We start from the raw sequence: 17697 nt of genomic DNA on the forward strand, positions 1-17697 counted from the left end.
CTGATCAGGCAGGTGTGTTGGAGCAGGGTTAGAACTGAAGTCTGCAGGACAGGAGCTCGCCAGGAGCAGGTTGGAGATCCCTGGTAGACCATAAAGCAAGAATAGCCCTACATATGTGTTCCTATAGCTCAGCAATGCGCTGGCAACTCCAAAGTAATAAGTAATAGGAAATGCAAGGACAAAATGTATATCCAGAATTTGCTTTGGAAGGAAAAGCATCTATCAAATGCATAAATGTAAGTGCATACAAAACATGCTTTTAAAACTGTGCAACAGTAAACATTGCTATTAACAGCATGTTTTTGAAATTCCATTTTAAATTGCATGTTTGCATTCATAATTATACGTTTACAACATTAATTCCCTGACATTATTTCTATATTTGTTAATGCATTTGACGCCTCTCCACAGCATTAAAAAGTAAATGCACCATTTTGTAGAAAATAAGCCACGCATAGCATCCTCGCCGCCTTTGCAGTGTAACGAACGAGCTACAGTTTAACCCATTAACTATTTAAAATGGGATGAATTAAAATGTAAAAACAGAAATCCTAAAATTCCGAATCACCCGGTCCGTGTTTTCCAGCGGACTCGGCGCAGAGCAGAGAGCTGGAGGAGATGCTTGATAATGCCATGCTGGAGCAAAGGGGCTCCGGTAGGGGTCTTGTGCACATTTATACACGTTCACATTTGCCTCTGTGAGAATTGGAAGTTTGGCAGGCTATTGCAAATAAACTTTTGAATATGTGAAAATATATTAACGCCTCGGCTCACCCCAAAACACCACCAGTTAAACGCATATTTCAGTATATATTTTTTCTATTTCAACGCCTCGGTAATTGTTTTCACAGCTCGTGCCCATGCAACACACAGTCATCCCCTGACAGGACAAGGGCAAGGGCTCCATCCACGATCTCAAAATCTAATGGTGTGAATGAGGAGGAATCGGTGTGATGTGGGGCTGTGCGCTGCCTCAATGAATAATGTAGATGGGCATCAGCATGCGTCTATAGTCTCTGCGAAAACACGAACGCTGAGAATCAACGCACACAGCCTTTTCTGCTCATTTAACCGCGACTTCGAGTATGGAAACGGGTCTGGTCGCGAATCATCAAGTGAAAAATGTTGGAAGCGGAGATCCCCCTCCTTCGCCTCATCATCACACACCTCCACAGCAACAGTCGCAAGCATCATTCCATCAGCAGCCACAGCATCGAGCCGTGCACAACAACACCAACCCGACACCCGTGCGCGGAGATCGACAGCAGCATGGAGGGAAAGAAAACGCTCTGGAGACGCAGGTCGATCGCCATCCGCGTTTGCTGAATACAAGCGACGAGGAAGAGCGCTCGTCCAAAACCGGGGGGGATCGGATGGGCAGCAGGTACGAGCACTCCAACTTTGGACCAACGAGCAACAATAACAACAACAACAACAGCGGCGGCAGCGCGTCCCAAAGCGGGAACAGCTCCGTTTCTGAGTTTAATCATTATTACGGGAATGGAAGAGGAGGGCCTTGCTTTGATCAACATGGCGGACAACAAAGCCCTAGGACGGCTTTAATGCATCAAGCACAGGGCAGCATGGATCAAGTGCAAAACTCCCACGAAGGGTACCATAATAATCCGTACAACCACTATCCCAACTACCGGCCGGGGTACGGTGGCGCTGGATACGGTATGATGAGCCCATCGCGGCAGGGGAACATGATGGGCCCAGGTACCAATTCGCCTACTGCCGCTGCTGCTAGTCATGGCAAGGCTGCTATGGTCTCTCCTAACGTTACCCCAGCACCCGGTGCCAACGTTGGGGGCTTTCAGAGGTTCCCCGGACAAAACCAGCAGCACCCTTCTGGAGCTACACCCACCCTAAACCAGCTTCTGACATCTCCGAGCCCGATGATGCGCGGATATGGCAGCGGTTATCAAGATTACAGTAACCCGCAGCAGCAGCAGTCCGGGATAGGTTTGGGCAAAGACTTGAGCTCCCCGTACAGCCCCGCTGCCAGCCACGGCTGGGGAGCACAACAAAGAAACCACCCGGCCATGAGCCCCGGGAATAACGGGAACAGCAGAGCTCAGGTGAACGTTTTAGCTTGCGTGTGTGTGTGTGTGTGTGTGTCAAGTTTCGCATGCAGCTCTAGCCGTGGCCTGATGCTACTCGTAGCTTACAGTGTGCTGCTTTTATATTTATCGAATGCAAAGTCTCGGTCTAAATGGTGGAGTAGAATGCCGAGTTTGTTTTCTCCTGTTATAGTTATGATTATCCCGGGCTTGTGTGCGGATTGACAGGCAGGAGAACAGGTCAAGTTCTGCCCAAGGTGACTGTGCTAACGGTGTTAGCATGAGAGTTAGCCTGCGCTGAGACTTTTATTTCTGCTTTAAGAGGTGCCCGATGCAGCGATACGATATACTGGGCTGCTTATATTCATTTAGACCGTGTAATAATACAGCATTATTATCAAAAAGTCAGTGTCATGTTATTGAATAAATTATCGGTTGTGGTTTCGATAAAGAGCTCGTTCGGTGTCATTCATATCATGGAACATTCTAGCATTGCGCTGCTGCTAAATACAATTCGCTGCTTTTGTCCCCGAGATCAGTTGAAATAAAGCGATTTTGTGCTCTAATTCTACTTTCCAGATAAAATTTCGATTTCGTTTTCAACGGTTGGTCAACAGTAAGCACTGTCTGTCTGAAACGAAGGGCTAGACTGTGTTTTCGGTACACAGCGCTACTGATTAGCATTGTTAGCTGGCGTTAGCGCCATTGCGCCCGTTTGGCTTCATTATGCAGTAATTAATGATTTCACATTCACTAGCTATATTTTAAAATAGTATCCGTACTGGTCGTCTTAAACACAACATAGTAAAATATCAAGAAATTATAAGGTTGAGGTGGTGACCAAAGCTGTATGATCCCAAAACCTAGGAAGCTCACTAGGTTTTGAGACCATAATGACCAAATATTTGACTAGGTAGGTGACACGCTAGTTTTTGGCTCTATGATACCCAAAAATGCTGTCTAGGTAGGCTGTGCTTTAGCTTTTGAGACCCTAATACCCAAAATTGCTTTCTAGGTAGGAAGCCCACTGGGTTTTAAGAATATAACACCAGAAAATCCTATCTTGGTTGGCAGCTCACTAAGTTTTGTGACTATAATGTTGAAAAATGCAGTCTAGGTAGGCAGCGTACTTGGTTTTGAGATACAACCTTGGATTTCACAGTCCAGCTGGCTGAGTTACAGTTTTTCAAGTTCGATTTAAGTGATAAATTGACTTTGCTGCTTAATATGTTTTAATGCAGGTCCAGGGGGGAAAGCTGATGAATCTGTTGGAATAGTTTAGCATATATTAATATTCAGCCAGCTAAATGCTGTAGGTTTAGTCTTTGTTAAATGGTAAACGCTGACAGTGTATGTTTTGACCATTTTTTTTAGTTAGTTGTTTACAACCAGTATGCGCACAATTATGTGTTTTGTCTATTTTGAGTTCTAAATCTGCATTTGTTGACAAAAAAACAGTGGTAAAATACGAGTTTTTATTTTTTCCTCCTATAGTTTATCATAAGCAAGAGGCAAAAGCTGCCTGCTTTCAGTTCTCCAGTTCTGCATCCCTTCTCTGAATGGATGAGCAGTCCTGACCTTCACACATGCAGATTAGCCATGCTTTCATAGTGGCACATGAAGAACATTTGTGCTGGATTGCCCAGGGTAATCCCAGGAAACATGACTGGAAGAGATGCCAAGACACCTGATAGCCCTCACCTTCCATTCATTCTTGACAAATTTTGTACAACGCCTTCAGAGCATTTTGGCTGTACCTTAGCAGATTAATGATTAAGGAAGTCTGTTAATAACGTTAAAATATATTTGCCTGTTTGTCTACAGTTAATTTAGAGGAAAAAACTCAGTGTGCCTCTCTCATCATGTGTCCTCATCACATAAACTAAAGAAATGCAGCCACATTCTTCCATGCTTACCCCTGCACGCTTTTGGTTTTTATTAGATCCATTTTATTTTATTGTTTTGCTATACTGATTGGAATTGTTAGATTATTTTTAAAGGAATTTGGGTGAAATACTTATAATCCCCTTCTATTCATGTTAAATGACACAATATTATAACACTATAATAATAATTATATGTATGTTGCACCAGAAATTAAAAAAAATGGAGCCCCACATATAAATAAACATTCAGAGTTGCCTTTGATCGGGAATAATGGTTGGAATAAAATTGCAGACTGGTTGAATTACATCAATGAGTTCGTGTTAGGCTATGTGTGACAGATTTAAATTCTTTAGACATACATGAAGATGATGTTGACATTTATGCTCATTTGCATTTTTAGAGAAAGGCTATTATAAGAATAACTTGAGTTGTTAATGGCTTATCTTCAGCATGAAGCCCATTTAAGCGGTGCACTTTCCCCAGGCCACCAAGTGTGCGTTGCTCTGCCACTGGCTCCACGCAAAATGTAATTAGTGAGAGAAATTCACCAATTTATTATGTTGTGTATGCGAGAAGTTTCATTACCCCCATTGTGCCTTATATATATATATATATATATATATATAAGCATGCAAATGTTTTGTTACTTAAAAAAACCCTGAATGGTTATTATTTACGTTTAAATATCCAATTTATGCTAGTTGTAAGAAAAATATTTTTAATTTCTTTGTTGAATAGTAACTTCAACTGATGTTCTGTGCTGCTTACAAACTTTAGTAGTTATTAATAAAAGAATGTAAGTAAATAAAGTAGGGATGCACCGATACCACTTTTTCCAGTACTCACCCGATACCGATACTTTAATTTATGGTACTTGCCGATACCAAGTACCGATACCGATATTTTTATTGTATTTTTACATTTTTAAAATATTGGGTAAAGAAAACAAATGAGTATGTAAAATGTTAGTTGATTAACTTCATTTATCAAATAGATACTGTCAAACCAAAATTTATTCAGCCACCTTCAACATTTCTCACATTTTATTCGCTATAGTTTAGAAAATGCTAATAAAATATTACAAGAACTCCAAGTTAAACTGTGTCTGAACAAATTTAGCTTGATAATACCTTTCTATCAATCAATCAAAATTATTCAGACAGCTGTTGGTATAACAATATTTACACAACTATCAGTACTTTGTCGGGACACCCTTAGCCTTAATGGCAGCCTGTAGTCTCCTGGGCATGCTGTCAACCAGGTTCATGAAAGCCTGAATTTCAATTTTTTCCATTACTTGGTCTGAATAATTTTTGGTCTCACTTTTGTTTCAATTTTACTGGTAGTCCACTGTATGAAGAATTTTTGGGTATAATTTGTCACAGTTTACTTTATTTTGCTATCCTCAGTTACTTAAATTAAGTATAGTGTCCTGCACCCACTAGTAAAAAATAAATAAATAAAAAATTATATCTGGTCTCTGAATAATTTTTGGTTTGACTGTATATCCTTCGGTTATTTTTCACACTTAATTATGCCCATTAAAATGTAATTTACAATTTTTTGTTACTTTCACTGTTAATTTTTTATTTATTTATTTGCTCTATGGTACATCATCTTAAATGGCATTAGAGCTGCTCCATTGCAGCGGCTCAGTGCTGTAACCACTCTTTTTGCTGTAATTATGCAGGGAACCACTCGTTATAAATCAATCATTTTCAGATATAGAATTTTTTTATTTTTTTCATCTGAAACATTTAGATTTCAAAGCCATATAATTGCAGAAACACGCATGAAGCAAGGAAAACACGCACAGCGCGCGCACTTATGTGTACCGGAGCAGATGAAACGGACAAGTACAGAACAGCCTAGCGCATTTCATGTACATTTTTAGACATCCTTAATCTCTAATAACTACATTCTGCTGTCTGTTTTTCTGTTGTTGGTGTTTCTTTGTCTGAATATGGCACTGATCACATGCGTGGTATCGGCATTTAGTATCGGGGGCATTTTAACGAATACGAGTACGAGTACATGAGCTCAGTATCGACTCGATACCCGATACCAGTATCGGTATCGGTGCATCCCTAAAATAAAGTAAGGCATTATGAATAATGAAACCATGCCATGCTCACTTCCCTATGTAATTTACATATCAGGGACTAGACCTATATTATCGGATTCATGAATTTGTTTAATAAAATGTCCTATTGGATATTTGTGTCTTTAATATTGTGTTATGTATGTCGTAACCATCTATAAAAAAAGAAAACGCATACTATTTTGTGAATATAGTCACTCTGCTGCACATAATGCCAACCAAGTCATTTAGCTGTTACTATTTTCACAGCATAGCATGACCTTGCATACCTAATTGGTGATTTAATGATGGACTTGGTCGTAGTGCATCAACGAGGAGTGTTAGGAATAAATTAGAGGTGGAAATGGCTTATGCTTAGAAAACAGTAGACTAGTCATTGATGACTTCAATTGTTCCTTGAGTAAGAATGACCTGGAAATTTACAACAATGTTCCACTACAAATTCTTCAGGCATGGTCTAATGGTACACAGACTCTTTTTGCTCTAAACTCTTATTTGGCAATATAGTTGTCTAGTCAGAGAAAATGTGTGTGTGTGTGAAAGCAGAGCACTCTGGCATGACTGCTGACGCTTAAAATGTTCATTTACAGTGGCCTCCCAGGCTTTCTGAAATTGGTCACATTTTCTGTAAGTGCTGCTTCAATTGGCCTGAATTTGGCAGTGACATGAGAAGATTAGCTTGGATGGCTCTCAGTCTTTCTGGCAAAGATGAGACACTTGAGAGAAAACCTGACCCCCCCCCCCCCCATCAGTCGATGGCACGTTGCCCTGAATCTCTCCATTTACTGAATCGCTCAACCTTATGATTGCTATTTGTATTCTAGTTTGCTCAGGCATAGTAGTCGTTTAAATGTATTCACACAGTCTGCCATACGTTGGAAATCACAGCTATTGCTGTTCTTTATGCTAACATGTTGATACTCCTCTTAACAGGTGGCACCCATGGACCCTATGGCCATGAAGCGTTCTCAGATGTATGGGATGGGCAACAGTCCCTACTCTCAGCAGGGCGGAACATATCCAGGGCAGCCATACGGATCACCCACTCCTCACCGATACCCAATGGGAATGCAGGGGCGTGGCCAAGTGGGCATGGGAGGGATGCAGTATCCTCAGCAACAGGTAGAGCTAATAATTTTCAGTGTTGCGGAAAAAGTCCCCTTCAAACGGAAGTGACACATGCAGCTTTGATTTCCATGTGATAAGCTTTGCAGATTTTTACATGGTTGCATATTTTAGTTTTTTGGCCAGGCACCACACTCGTAATGTCATGTGCTTGACGCTTCAGTCTGTAGAGCTCAGTGCATTGGGAAATGTTTCAGCGAATCATACATCTACACTTCTAATGTGTCCTGTGGATGTTCGTTTATTAAAGACCCTATAAAAATTGCTTGATGGACGCAGTTTTCAGTCCTGTGTTGACAGATTTTCTATTGAAACAGGAAGTTAGGGGGGACATTAATTTACATCACGTTTCGACTTTAATTTGTCACATTCTTTAATCTATCATTTGTTATTTCTAGGCAAAGGCGTTTAATATTAGTGGGAGGCTTATTTTTATAGATTTATAGAGCCAGGTTCCAGAAGTAGAAATTCTAGGGATGCACTGAAATGAAAATTCTTGACCGAAGCCGAACAAAATGAAACACTGGGCCGAAGTCCGAATACCGAAAAAGTTTTTTTGTGTTTTTATCCCCATGTATTTTGTCAGTTTTTTTTCACCATTGCATAAAGTAACACTGAAGATTTTTTAACATTCTAGCAGACATTATACCAACAAAGCACAATAAAAATGTTACTGAGCAACTAGTCTCAGCCTCAGACGACGTCACGTCCACGGACCGCTGGCTAAACGTCTGATGCATATGGCACACTTTTCTGGAAACACTTCAGGAATGTCGAAGTCATCATGTGACTGGTTGAATTAAACCGGATTTCCGGGAGACGCGTTTATTTTCAGTGATGCCAAACCCCCTCACAAATGTGACGACGAACGCTTATCCGGCTAAACGCTGGATTTTCAAAAGTATTTGAAATATTTAAAGTTTGTGGCACAGAATCTTTAAAATACATCCGAGAGTTTCACACACCGGTTTGTTATTGTGGCGACATTTCCACGCCCCGAAACGTGATGCTAAACGAAACGAACTATGATTGGTTGTTTGACATGGCGGTCAAACGACCTCATGGGCGGGCCTTGGCCAATGAAAGCGGACATATATTCCAGACCTTCTGCCGTCAGTCTGAAGGTCTGGCTACGCGAGACTACTGAGCAACTGATGAGTAACGCTGTTTCAGCGTAGATTTTCCTCGCGTTTTGGACTTTGAACCCTGGCGCCGCGAGCTCGCACAGCGTTGTTTATAAACGTGCAGTTTGTGCGTGTATTAGAAAACATAACGTTCTGCAGTTTTTAATTTGTTTAAGGCCATTTCGCGATTTCAGTCATCATACAGTTAACCAGCAACAGCCGTCTAAGTTGTCGGTGCTTGTAATGATTTTTTGCATCTTTCTCTGACAATTTTAAATGCTTCCACACTGCCGACATGTTTGCTGCTGTTTGATCGCGCCACGTCATTGTTCGGTACAATTTATTCGGTCTTCCCGCTTATTCAGTTGAACACCGAAAGAGCTTATTTTGCTTTCTTCAGCTGAACGATTTCGGTTGCCGAACATTCCCTAAGAAATTCCATTAATTTTCTACAACACGCTACAACAAATCTTTAAAGACTGACCTGCAAATTTTTAATTGATAGTTATTGAAGCCATCAGATTTCATTATTGCGGAGTGTTTTCTTGCTTTATAAAATGGTTACTACATACATAACACATATTAAAGACACAAATATCCATTAGAGCAATTTATTAAACAAATTCACGAGTCCGATTATATAGATAGGTCTAGTCCCTGATGTGTAAGGTCCTCGAGTCGGGATTCAAATTAGGGACGCTTGTAGCAGTAGAACAACGGCCCACAAGACTATCAGTGCTGAATAAAACCCATCATTTTGAAAGAAATTTCCACCAATCAGAATCAAAACGAGCAAATCGCACCAAATTATCTGTTTAGTGCCTGCCTACTCCCATTAAGCACTGTGAATGACTTTATAGTCAGTTTCCCTTTTGCTCTCAAACTGCTTGAATATTTGTCTATATGCATATTTAGCAAAAAAACGTAAAATATGTTTCTTCTAATGTATACGATAAACTTTGATATATACAAATGCTTTGAGTGGTTTTATATTTATTTGTCCTTTTTTAATTCAGTTGTCATTTGTAGTGCTTCATGGGATTGTTTTTGTTTCCTTCATTAAAGCCATTAAGTACACAGCCGTATACCATTTACTGATTTTAAAAGTTTTTGCTTCAACTCAAAGTTGGTGATGTTGTGATTCACCGGTTGGTGGGTTAGCTTATAACTCTTTAACAAAACTTCCAAAAAATCCCTATGGGAAAAATGAATAGGAAAAATACTTCTGGAAAAAGGGCTGCTGAAAAACTGGACTCTATTCTAGACGGCATGTAATTGGACAAAAAATGGATATAGCCATCAGTTTTCATTTCATGTTTTGATATCATGGGGGCTTTAAAGAAATCTGAATTTGCTTTCAGAAACCAAAAAGTGTTACGCTCCTAGCTCCATTTAACACACTTTTAAATCTGAATTCCACACATTTTTCTCACATTCTGCACAAAATGCGCGTGGGCCTAGTTATGTTACTTGTCTGATGGAAGTGCTCACTTTTTACCATGCCAGAATGTTTTTACCCACCCCAGCTGGCTGCCACACGGGGGACTATCCTGCTACGATATCTACTTTCTAAGCACATCTACCTTAGACTATCAGAATTAGCAACACTGACTCATAGCTCTCAAACAGAGATCTTCATACTGTTGAGTCCACAGGAAACTGAAATGTCCCACAGGCCGGCGGTCTGAACAGTGACAGCCCGAGGGGGAACACAGAGTGTGGTGCAGAAGGAACGACTCTGTTGTGCCTGTCAGCATGGAGCGACAGTACTCCCAGCGTACCAGAGATGTTGACAGTCTAATGCGCCGCATGTCTGTCAAAAGAGCTTGGCAGGCAGTCTGGTTGGGCTGGGCCGTCCTATTCTGGGTACAGACTGCCCTACTAAATTTAGACTCGAAAGCTGGACTGTGTTAAGTTCAGTGCCACTGCCTCTGAAATAGCTGTTCTGCTGATGTAACCAAGGCCGCATGGGTGGGACAAAAGAAAATTAAGCCTGTAGTACTGTAACCAAACATGTTTCACTTTCTACCACATTACCTAGGTTAAATTCAATGTGAGTGTAGTTTCAATATTGTGTTTAATCGAACCTACACTGTTATTGGATAATATCCTGGAAGAAAATTACCAGTACATTTTCCTCCAACCCTAAAACACAATAAATCAATATGGAAAATTCCTTCTTATTAACATAGCATATTGAGTGTAGCTTCTGTGTATCTACGACAAAATATGAAGTCTTAGGCTAGAAACATACTTTATGTAAACGCAGATGTGATTGATTGGCTAGCTGCTGAATCTATAATGACATGCCAAAAGAATTCATTTTTAAGATTGCAGTCAGATACAAATGTACTGAGATAAAAGGACTGGAAGCCTCAAAGTAAATGAAAGCAACACATTTTTTTATTGTGTGGTCTACACAGGCTGCATTCATACATTTTTAGTTACAATGCTGTCTTCCACCATTTTGGAGAGTACCCCAGAACGTAATCAGTGTTGTTTACGTTCAGTGAAAGCACGCGCATGCTTAACGTACAATTTTTGCAGGTGAAATCTAGTCATTTCAGTAGAATCAACACAATCTGGATTCAGTTTTTGTGAGGTCAGGAGGTTTTCAAATGCAGATTTCACAAAAAGTTGGTCACAGGTTTTTGCTAATCAGTATTAGTAGAAAAATTGTGCTATGATTTGTGTGGCTAGTTGTTAAAATGTTGGCAGTTGGCAGTTGGCAAAAGTACTGTGCTAGCTGAGCAACTACCAATGAGATAAATGGGATTGCTAACAGATAGACTTCTCCAGCTATTGTTCTGACACATTTTGGAAAACAGCGACGCGTGAAATGGAGTCTGCGTGGCTGGAAGTGTTTGGGTTCACATACTCAAGTGTGTTTTGGACCTTAGAAACAACACAAACTTCTATTTCAGCTATCAGCCACTTTCTTTTCATTACCTCCAGATCCATTACACTGATCTTTGGTCAGCTATACTGACACGAGATCAGCAGGACAGCAGTCGTGTGCAGTTTCCTCCTGTGATTGCCCCTGGGTACGGACGTGACCTTTTTAGAACGAAAGATCAGAATCAGCAATCTCCTCCTGGCACGGTGGAAAGTAGGAGAGGCACTAATCAAGAAAGACATCACCGAATGCTGCCAGCACATAATGAGATCATTACAGGAGAGAGTTTTGGGGTAATCTCTAACCTGAAGGGGTGTGCGGTGCATTTGGTGCAGCTGTTAGTGTTCGCCAATCTCAGTCGAGAGGGACTCTATAATGTCTTTTATCTACCAGGAGACCTTTTTTACAACCCTACCTGAAATTGGATGTTTCATCTGGTCTGATACCAAGGGAATCCTGCTGTGTTATTTCTATTGATCTTCTGGCTACTTCTGTTTTGGTCACATAACATTTTTACAATATAAATAGAAGAAGACAAAGCTTAAAACCCAGAGGAAAGCATCATTTTTAGGCAGAGCAAAAAGAAGACACAATGTTAAATATACTTATAAAGAATTATTTTATCGACTTTAGGCAAGATTCTCCATTCTGGCATTGAAATCCGAAGAATTTCGTTCTGCGTTTTCACTTATTGTCAGAAAGTGAATTAGCATTTTTGTTCAGCCCATCTGCCGTTTTTGTTCAGACCAGCCTATGTAATATACATACATACATTTATTCGGCTGAAAGTTGAATTTTAGCATCAACTTTTGTCAAAAACTCTTTTAATAGTAGTTTTAATGGCCATTTTACAGTTTGTTACCATGGACAGTGTTGTTGTTTCAAAAGAACGTTGCTGCATAAACGACATGTAGTTCTATTCGAAAATCAGAATTTTCCAAAACTGCTGATTCCAAGAAATTTTTAGAAGAAAAAACAATTGCTTCTGAAATGGTGTATTTACTCAAAGGTTAGGGTATGGTTATTTATATTTATACAATAGCAAGCTAGCTCTGAAAGCATAAGCTTCCACCCTCCCTGCAAATCACTCTCCAAAGCCACGCCTCCTTTAAAACACATGATCGCGCTTCAGCTGGAGCAGAGGCTAACCAGCGACATGATGAGAGACCGCGTTTGAGGAGGTTTGATCAATGCAGCGCTGTCAGATTACCTCATGTCTCATTCATCGTGCATAATATTACAATAATAATGGCTTCCATTCTCGCTGAAATAGTGTAATGGTGTGCGCTGATGACGTATCATGTCTGTGTGAACAGGGTGGTATGCAAATACATATGTTGACGGGCAGATCTCAGACAGAGTGATATGATTGGATGAACAGTTTTTGGTCCCACGTCTTCCAAAGACGATATAAATACATTTAGACCACTTAACTTAGTGAATTGCTATCAGGATGTGAAGAGACTTTCAACCAGCATAACAAATAATGTTTTTGAGCCAAATCACCTACCCTTTTTTAAAGATGCATTCAGTAGTTCTCTTGAATGAAATTAGCACCAAACGACTGAATGCACCTTTAAATGTGAATTTCTTCTCCACTAGTGGCATCAAACAAATTTGCCCATGCATTTTACCTCTGTGTTTGCTCTTTGATGGCGTTAGGTGTGTTTAATGAGCGTATATGAGCTCAGGTGGATCAGGAATCAGGTGCGTGGCAGGGGGCCGCAGGTCCTGACAGGTGTTTTGAAGGTTCTGTAAGAGGACAGGTCCTATCACAACACAATCAGCAGAAACCATCAACCCCCCGAGGCACTGCCGCTGACCATCTGACCGCCTCTCACCTGCCCTGATGTCCACGCTCCTGACAAGCACAATACGTGGCAGGGAAATGGATTAAATGTGCCGTTTGTGATTGGACACAATCTCTTTGTGGGATTTTGAAGCAATTGGACGCTGTCCTCTTAAATCCCTTGTTGTTATTTCAGTGATGGAAAGACTGGAAATGCACGGCAGTTATCCTTTTCACATCCTTCAAATGCTGTACAGACGGTTACAAATCCGGAAGAAAGGGGTCAGAATATTTATGTGTATTAGTTAGGCCTACACTGAATTTTTTTGTTTCCTAGTATATTATATATATAGTATAGCAATGTCACATGATCCTTGAGAAATAAAAATAAAACAGTAATATTGTGAAATATTATTACAATTAAAGAACAAATAAATGTGTGTTATATATCATTTTGGGAATGCTTGTGGTGCTTAATTTTTTTTTTTCCAAAACCATAATACATTTTTTTCAGGATTCTTTGAAAAAAAAAATCAAAATAACAGCCTTTATTTAAAATATTATTTTTTTGTAGTGTTATAAATGTTCTTACAACTACTTTTGATCATTAATTAAAAAAAATCTTTTGAATGACAGTGCATCTTGGTTTCCACAAAAATATTATGCTCAACTGTTTTCAACATATATTTCACATGATGTATTAAAATAGAAAACAGTTCCTTTAAATTGTAATAATATGGATTGATACATTACAATATTACCATACTGTAGAAAATTACTGTTTTTACTGTAATTTTGATTAAAATGCAGCCTTGGTTAGCATATGAGATTATTCTTATTAAAAATGTGTATATATATGTATGTATATATATTAGTATATATAGTTTGATATAGTTTTTCTGTTTATTAGACCTGACAGTGGAGAGAGGAAGCAACAGGAAAAGAGAAAGGGGAACGGTATCGGAAAAGGACCTCAAGCCGGGACTCAAACTCGGGTCACCCGAGGCATTGCTGCCCACAAGGCTATGGTTTCGTCTTACTTTCTAATGGAAAACTGATTGAAGAAATTATTTTTGCAGTGTAGATTAGGGTTTGTCCTTGCTTGACTTACGTTTCCTCATTAAAGAAGCTCAGAGAACACAGCTCTCAATACAATTCCCATCTGAGCCTCGTGAGTGCATGTGCACGTACCGTCGCTGACATACTTCTGCATGTATTAGAGAGATGAGCGGGAAAAACACATCATCATGGTTCGTGCATTTGTTTTCTGTTTGGTATGAATGACAAATGAGAATTACAGCGGATGAAGGGAGCGGGTAACGGGGGGCTCAGATGGGAGGACAGCGTGCCAATGGCAGCTGTTGCCTTGAAAAGCTGTTACATAAGAGCGTCACAATAACAGCTTGTCGTGAATCAGAGGAGGGGGAAAAGTTGTGGATTACTAAAGCACTAACACACCCACGGGGACCCTCGGTGATCAGATGTCTCCCATCATCCCTCACTGGCTATGTTCACACAGCAGCAAAATACAGTTGTCAGTCCTGTTTGGATTGCTAAATATGAATGTGTTCAGACACAGTTTAGTTTTAATTAGGGATTGGATTTTTGCCGATATCCGATATGCCGATATTTTTCAACTCATTTTGGCCGATACCGATACAGATATATTACAGATACACCAATTCTGTCCTGTGCAGAAATTATCATAAAAATATTTTTAATTTGGTTAGTTTTTAACTAGAACTTATTTGTTAGAATTAAATAAAAAAATAATGAAGGTTTTTTGACAGTACATTGAAGCTTAACTATAAATAAACTATATATCAATCATTCCCAGAAAGATGCAGTGTTAACCCTAAGATTTTATTTTTAGGACCCGGGGGAGGCTGCCGCTGCTTCCTGTTTACTGTCGGTGCGTTCCAAACGGGATATATCGCCCTCCGAAGGGCACTTCAGAGTGAAAATAATCATGGCCGCCATATTGAAGTGTCGTTCCAAACTGAAGTACTCAAAACTGTCCACTTCAAAGGGCCCTTTGGAATGAAGGATTTCGAAGGGTACAACTGATGGACACTTTGGGCTCCCATGATCCTTTGCACAGATGCTTTACATGATGGCGGCGCCTCCATGTGGGCACGAGATTATGACTCAGAAGGCATGAATATAAATATTGTATATGTTTTTTTAAAGTTACATTGAGAGCTCTACACTCGACAGCTCTGCCATGGAAGAACCATTTTTGGTACAGTAAAGAGTTCCTAAAATAATCATTTTGAAGATCATTTTAGAAATCTAAAGAATCTTTTTTGATTATAAAGAACCTTTTTCTGCATTTGAAAGGTTCTATGGATATTGGTTCAATGTTTTATAGGAGCATTGATGCCAATAAAGAACCTTTATTTTTAAGAGTGGACTGTCTATTCAGGTGTAATGCGATCTGCTCCTGTCCTGTATGTAGTACGGGGTAATTTGGTAGTCACACCTGTTGATAAATACGGTCGTCAGTCCCAAACACCGCCTGTTCCAGCACTGTGAGAATCTTTTATTGCTGACTTGAGACGTCACGCCCCAGACAGAGAAGTTTCAGATCGGATTAGCATTGTAAAGTAGTCAGTTAATATTCCGGGGCGGATCACCATTTAAAATACTTCAAAGATTAATAATAATCATCTTCCCTGCCGAGACATGCCATGTGAAGCATTTGAGAATGTTTGTCTGCGAGTATGTGCTAAATCTCATGTTTTTGTCCTTGTCTTGCTCAGCAGATGCCGGCTCAGTACGGGCCACAGGGAATGGGTGGCTACTGTCAACAGAGTCAGCCCCCATACTTCAGTCCTCCACAGCAGCAGTCTGCGGCCCCCTCTCAACCCCCCTACATGCAGCAGCGCGCTCCAACACAACAGGTAAGCATTAAGGCTGCTAAATGGGTACTAAAGGGTCCTTGTCCTCATCTGAAGACCCTCAAAAGATTTTCACTAGATATTGTTTTTAAAAAGAAGTTCACATTGTGGGGAAAAACTTAAAAAAAAAAAAAAAACTCTGACCAATGAGAGATCAGGTTTTGAGTCATGTGAGCCACAACAATATTCCTATGAATATTATTGATAGAATCTCTTGAATGTCATATTTTACAAAAGAAAGAAAGAATATTTAGCATAAAGAAAATGAGGACTATCTTTTAGGACCATTAAGTATTTTCATGCAATTAATTTCAGCCCCAAATTTTCATTACTGTAATGTGAATAAAAATCACACACTTTATTATTATTATTTTTTTAATGAATACCAACATAAGGCAGTACACCCCTTACTACTATATATAAATGTTTTTGTGATGTATAATGAGGATGCAATTTTTCTGCATTAAAGTAATAAAAAATTCAGTTCAATTTATATTTCTTTAAGTCTGCACAATATAGCAATTAGCTCCACCCCTTTTACGCTCTCACACTCTCTCTCGCTCAAATGGTTGAGTATCTAGAGACACACAGCTTCTCTCTTGTCTTTTTTCTATTGCACAGCTTGTACTTAACAGGCTGCAGCACACACACTCCAATAGTTTGGAGAAAGCAGTAATAAGAAACTGGCCTTGAGTGGATGTCTCAGGGGTGTGTGTGTAATATCAGTGAGGACAGCACTGCCGTGCGCCTCATATTGCTAGCACACTCTCTGTTTATTCCCTGGACCTTAAAGGCATTATTTTCATTTTCTCTTATATGACACTGAGGCTGATTGAGAAAAACGGTTTCATTTTCTTCCTCTGTGCCGTTGCTTCCAGTGTCTCTGACAGGAGAGATTGTGGGGAGGAGAAACACTGCAGCAAGTGGGAGATACTGTGGGCTCTAAATGTCTGAGAGAACATTCAGAAAGTTTTAGAATTTTCAATGTAAACTTTTTATTCAAATTGTTACACTGAAAACAATTTTTCATGGAAAAATGTGTATTCAGTTAGAATAGAATGCAAGACAGAAGCCTTTTCACTAGTGGTCTCGGACTTTTGGAGCTGCCGTATTTTCAGGTCTTTTTCTTCAGGCAGAACTTTGAACTCCAAAGTGTTAAGAACTTGGCCGTGTCCCAATTTGCATACTAAAGTACATTCTTTTAAGCTGTGGTTACATTTACCGTTGCTCATCAGAATTTTGCAGACGAAAGAAAGCGGAACTGGGCGTGACAAAATGCGATGAATGGAATATGGGAGTAGAGAGGATAAAATTAATAATAAACATCCTACAACATAATAAAGCTATTCTGCCAGCTAGCAAATGAACCAACCCTAAATAACCGCTTTCCAAACACATTGTATTGATCATTTTATAATATCAAAGTGTAATGTTATACAAAAAAATTCAGTTTTCCATCACAAAATCCGTCTACATTTCACTGATCCAGAACCAGCTAAATTCATTTTATTTAAATTCTAAATTCATCTAAATTAATTTGATTTAAATTTATTAATTATTGACTTAGTAGGAGAGAACTGCCACAATATTAGGGGGCAGTATTAGGATGCTTCCATCCTGGAGTTTGTGCCAGGGAATGGTGCCAGTCCATTGATTTTATTGGGGTTTTACAAGGACGTAGAGAAAAAACGCAACGGTTTGCAAAAGTAATGCTCCAACCTGCAGCCAGTAAACTTTTGCTGCAGTGCACATGTAGACATCCGGAGCCGGTTGCACTAGCTGTGCATAGGTTACAGCTAATTTTGATGTAAG

At 39.7% G+C, this 17697-nt stretch overlaps 1 protein-coding gene across 6 annotated transcripts in view; it reads left to right on the forward strand.

The window, feature by feature from the left end:
• Positions 1 to 1082: 1082 nt before the first annotated feature.
• LOC306843956 (AT-rich interactive domain-containing protein 1B-like) overlaps positions 1083 to 17697 on the forward strand; it is a gene marked incomplete at its 5' end in the record, with an annotated part of 83302 nt that continues 66687 nt past the window's right edge. For 3 of the 6 annotated variants that reach the window (XM_079375715.1, XM_079375714.1, XM_079375713.1), the window contains 3 exons: positions 1086 to 2081; positions 6985 to 7173; positions 15748 to 15888. In XM_079375715.1, coding sequence (XP_079231841.1) covers positions 1086 to 2081; positions 6985 to 7173; positions 15748 to 15888 — 1326 coding nt within the window. Of the gene's footprint in view, positions 2082 to 6984; positions 7174 to 15747; positions 15889 to 17697 lie in introns of all 6 variants that reach the window. The other 3 variants (XM_079375712.1, XM_079375716.1, XM_079375717.1) reach the window with 2 other exon arrangements.

The sequence above is a fragment of the Barbus barbus genome, assembly GCF_936440315.1.
Source record: "Barbus barbus genome assembly, chromosome: 24".
Lineage (NCBI taxonomy): Eukaryota > Metazoa > Chordata > Actinopteri > Cypriniformes > Cyprinidae > Barbus > Barbus barbus.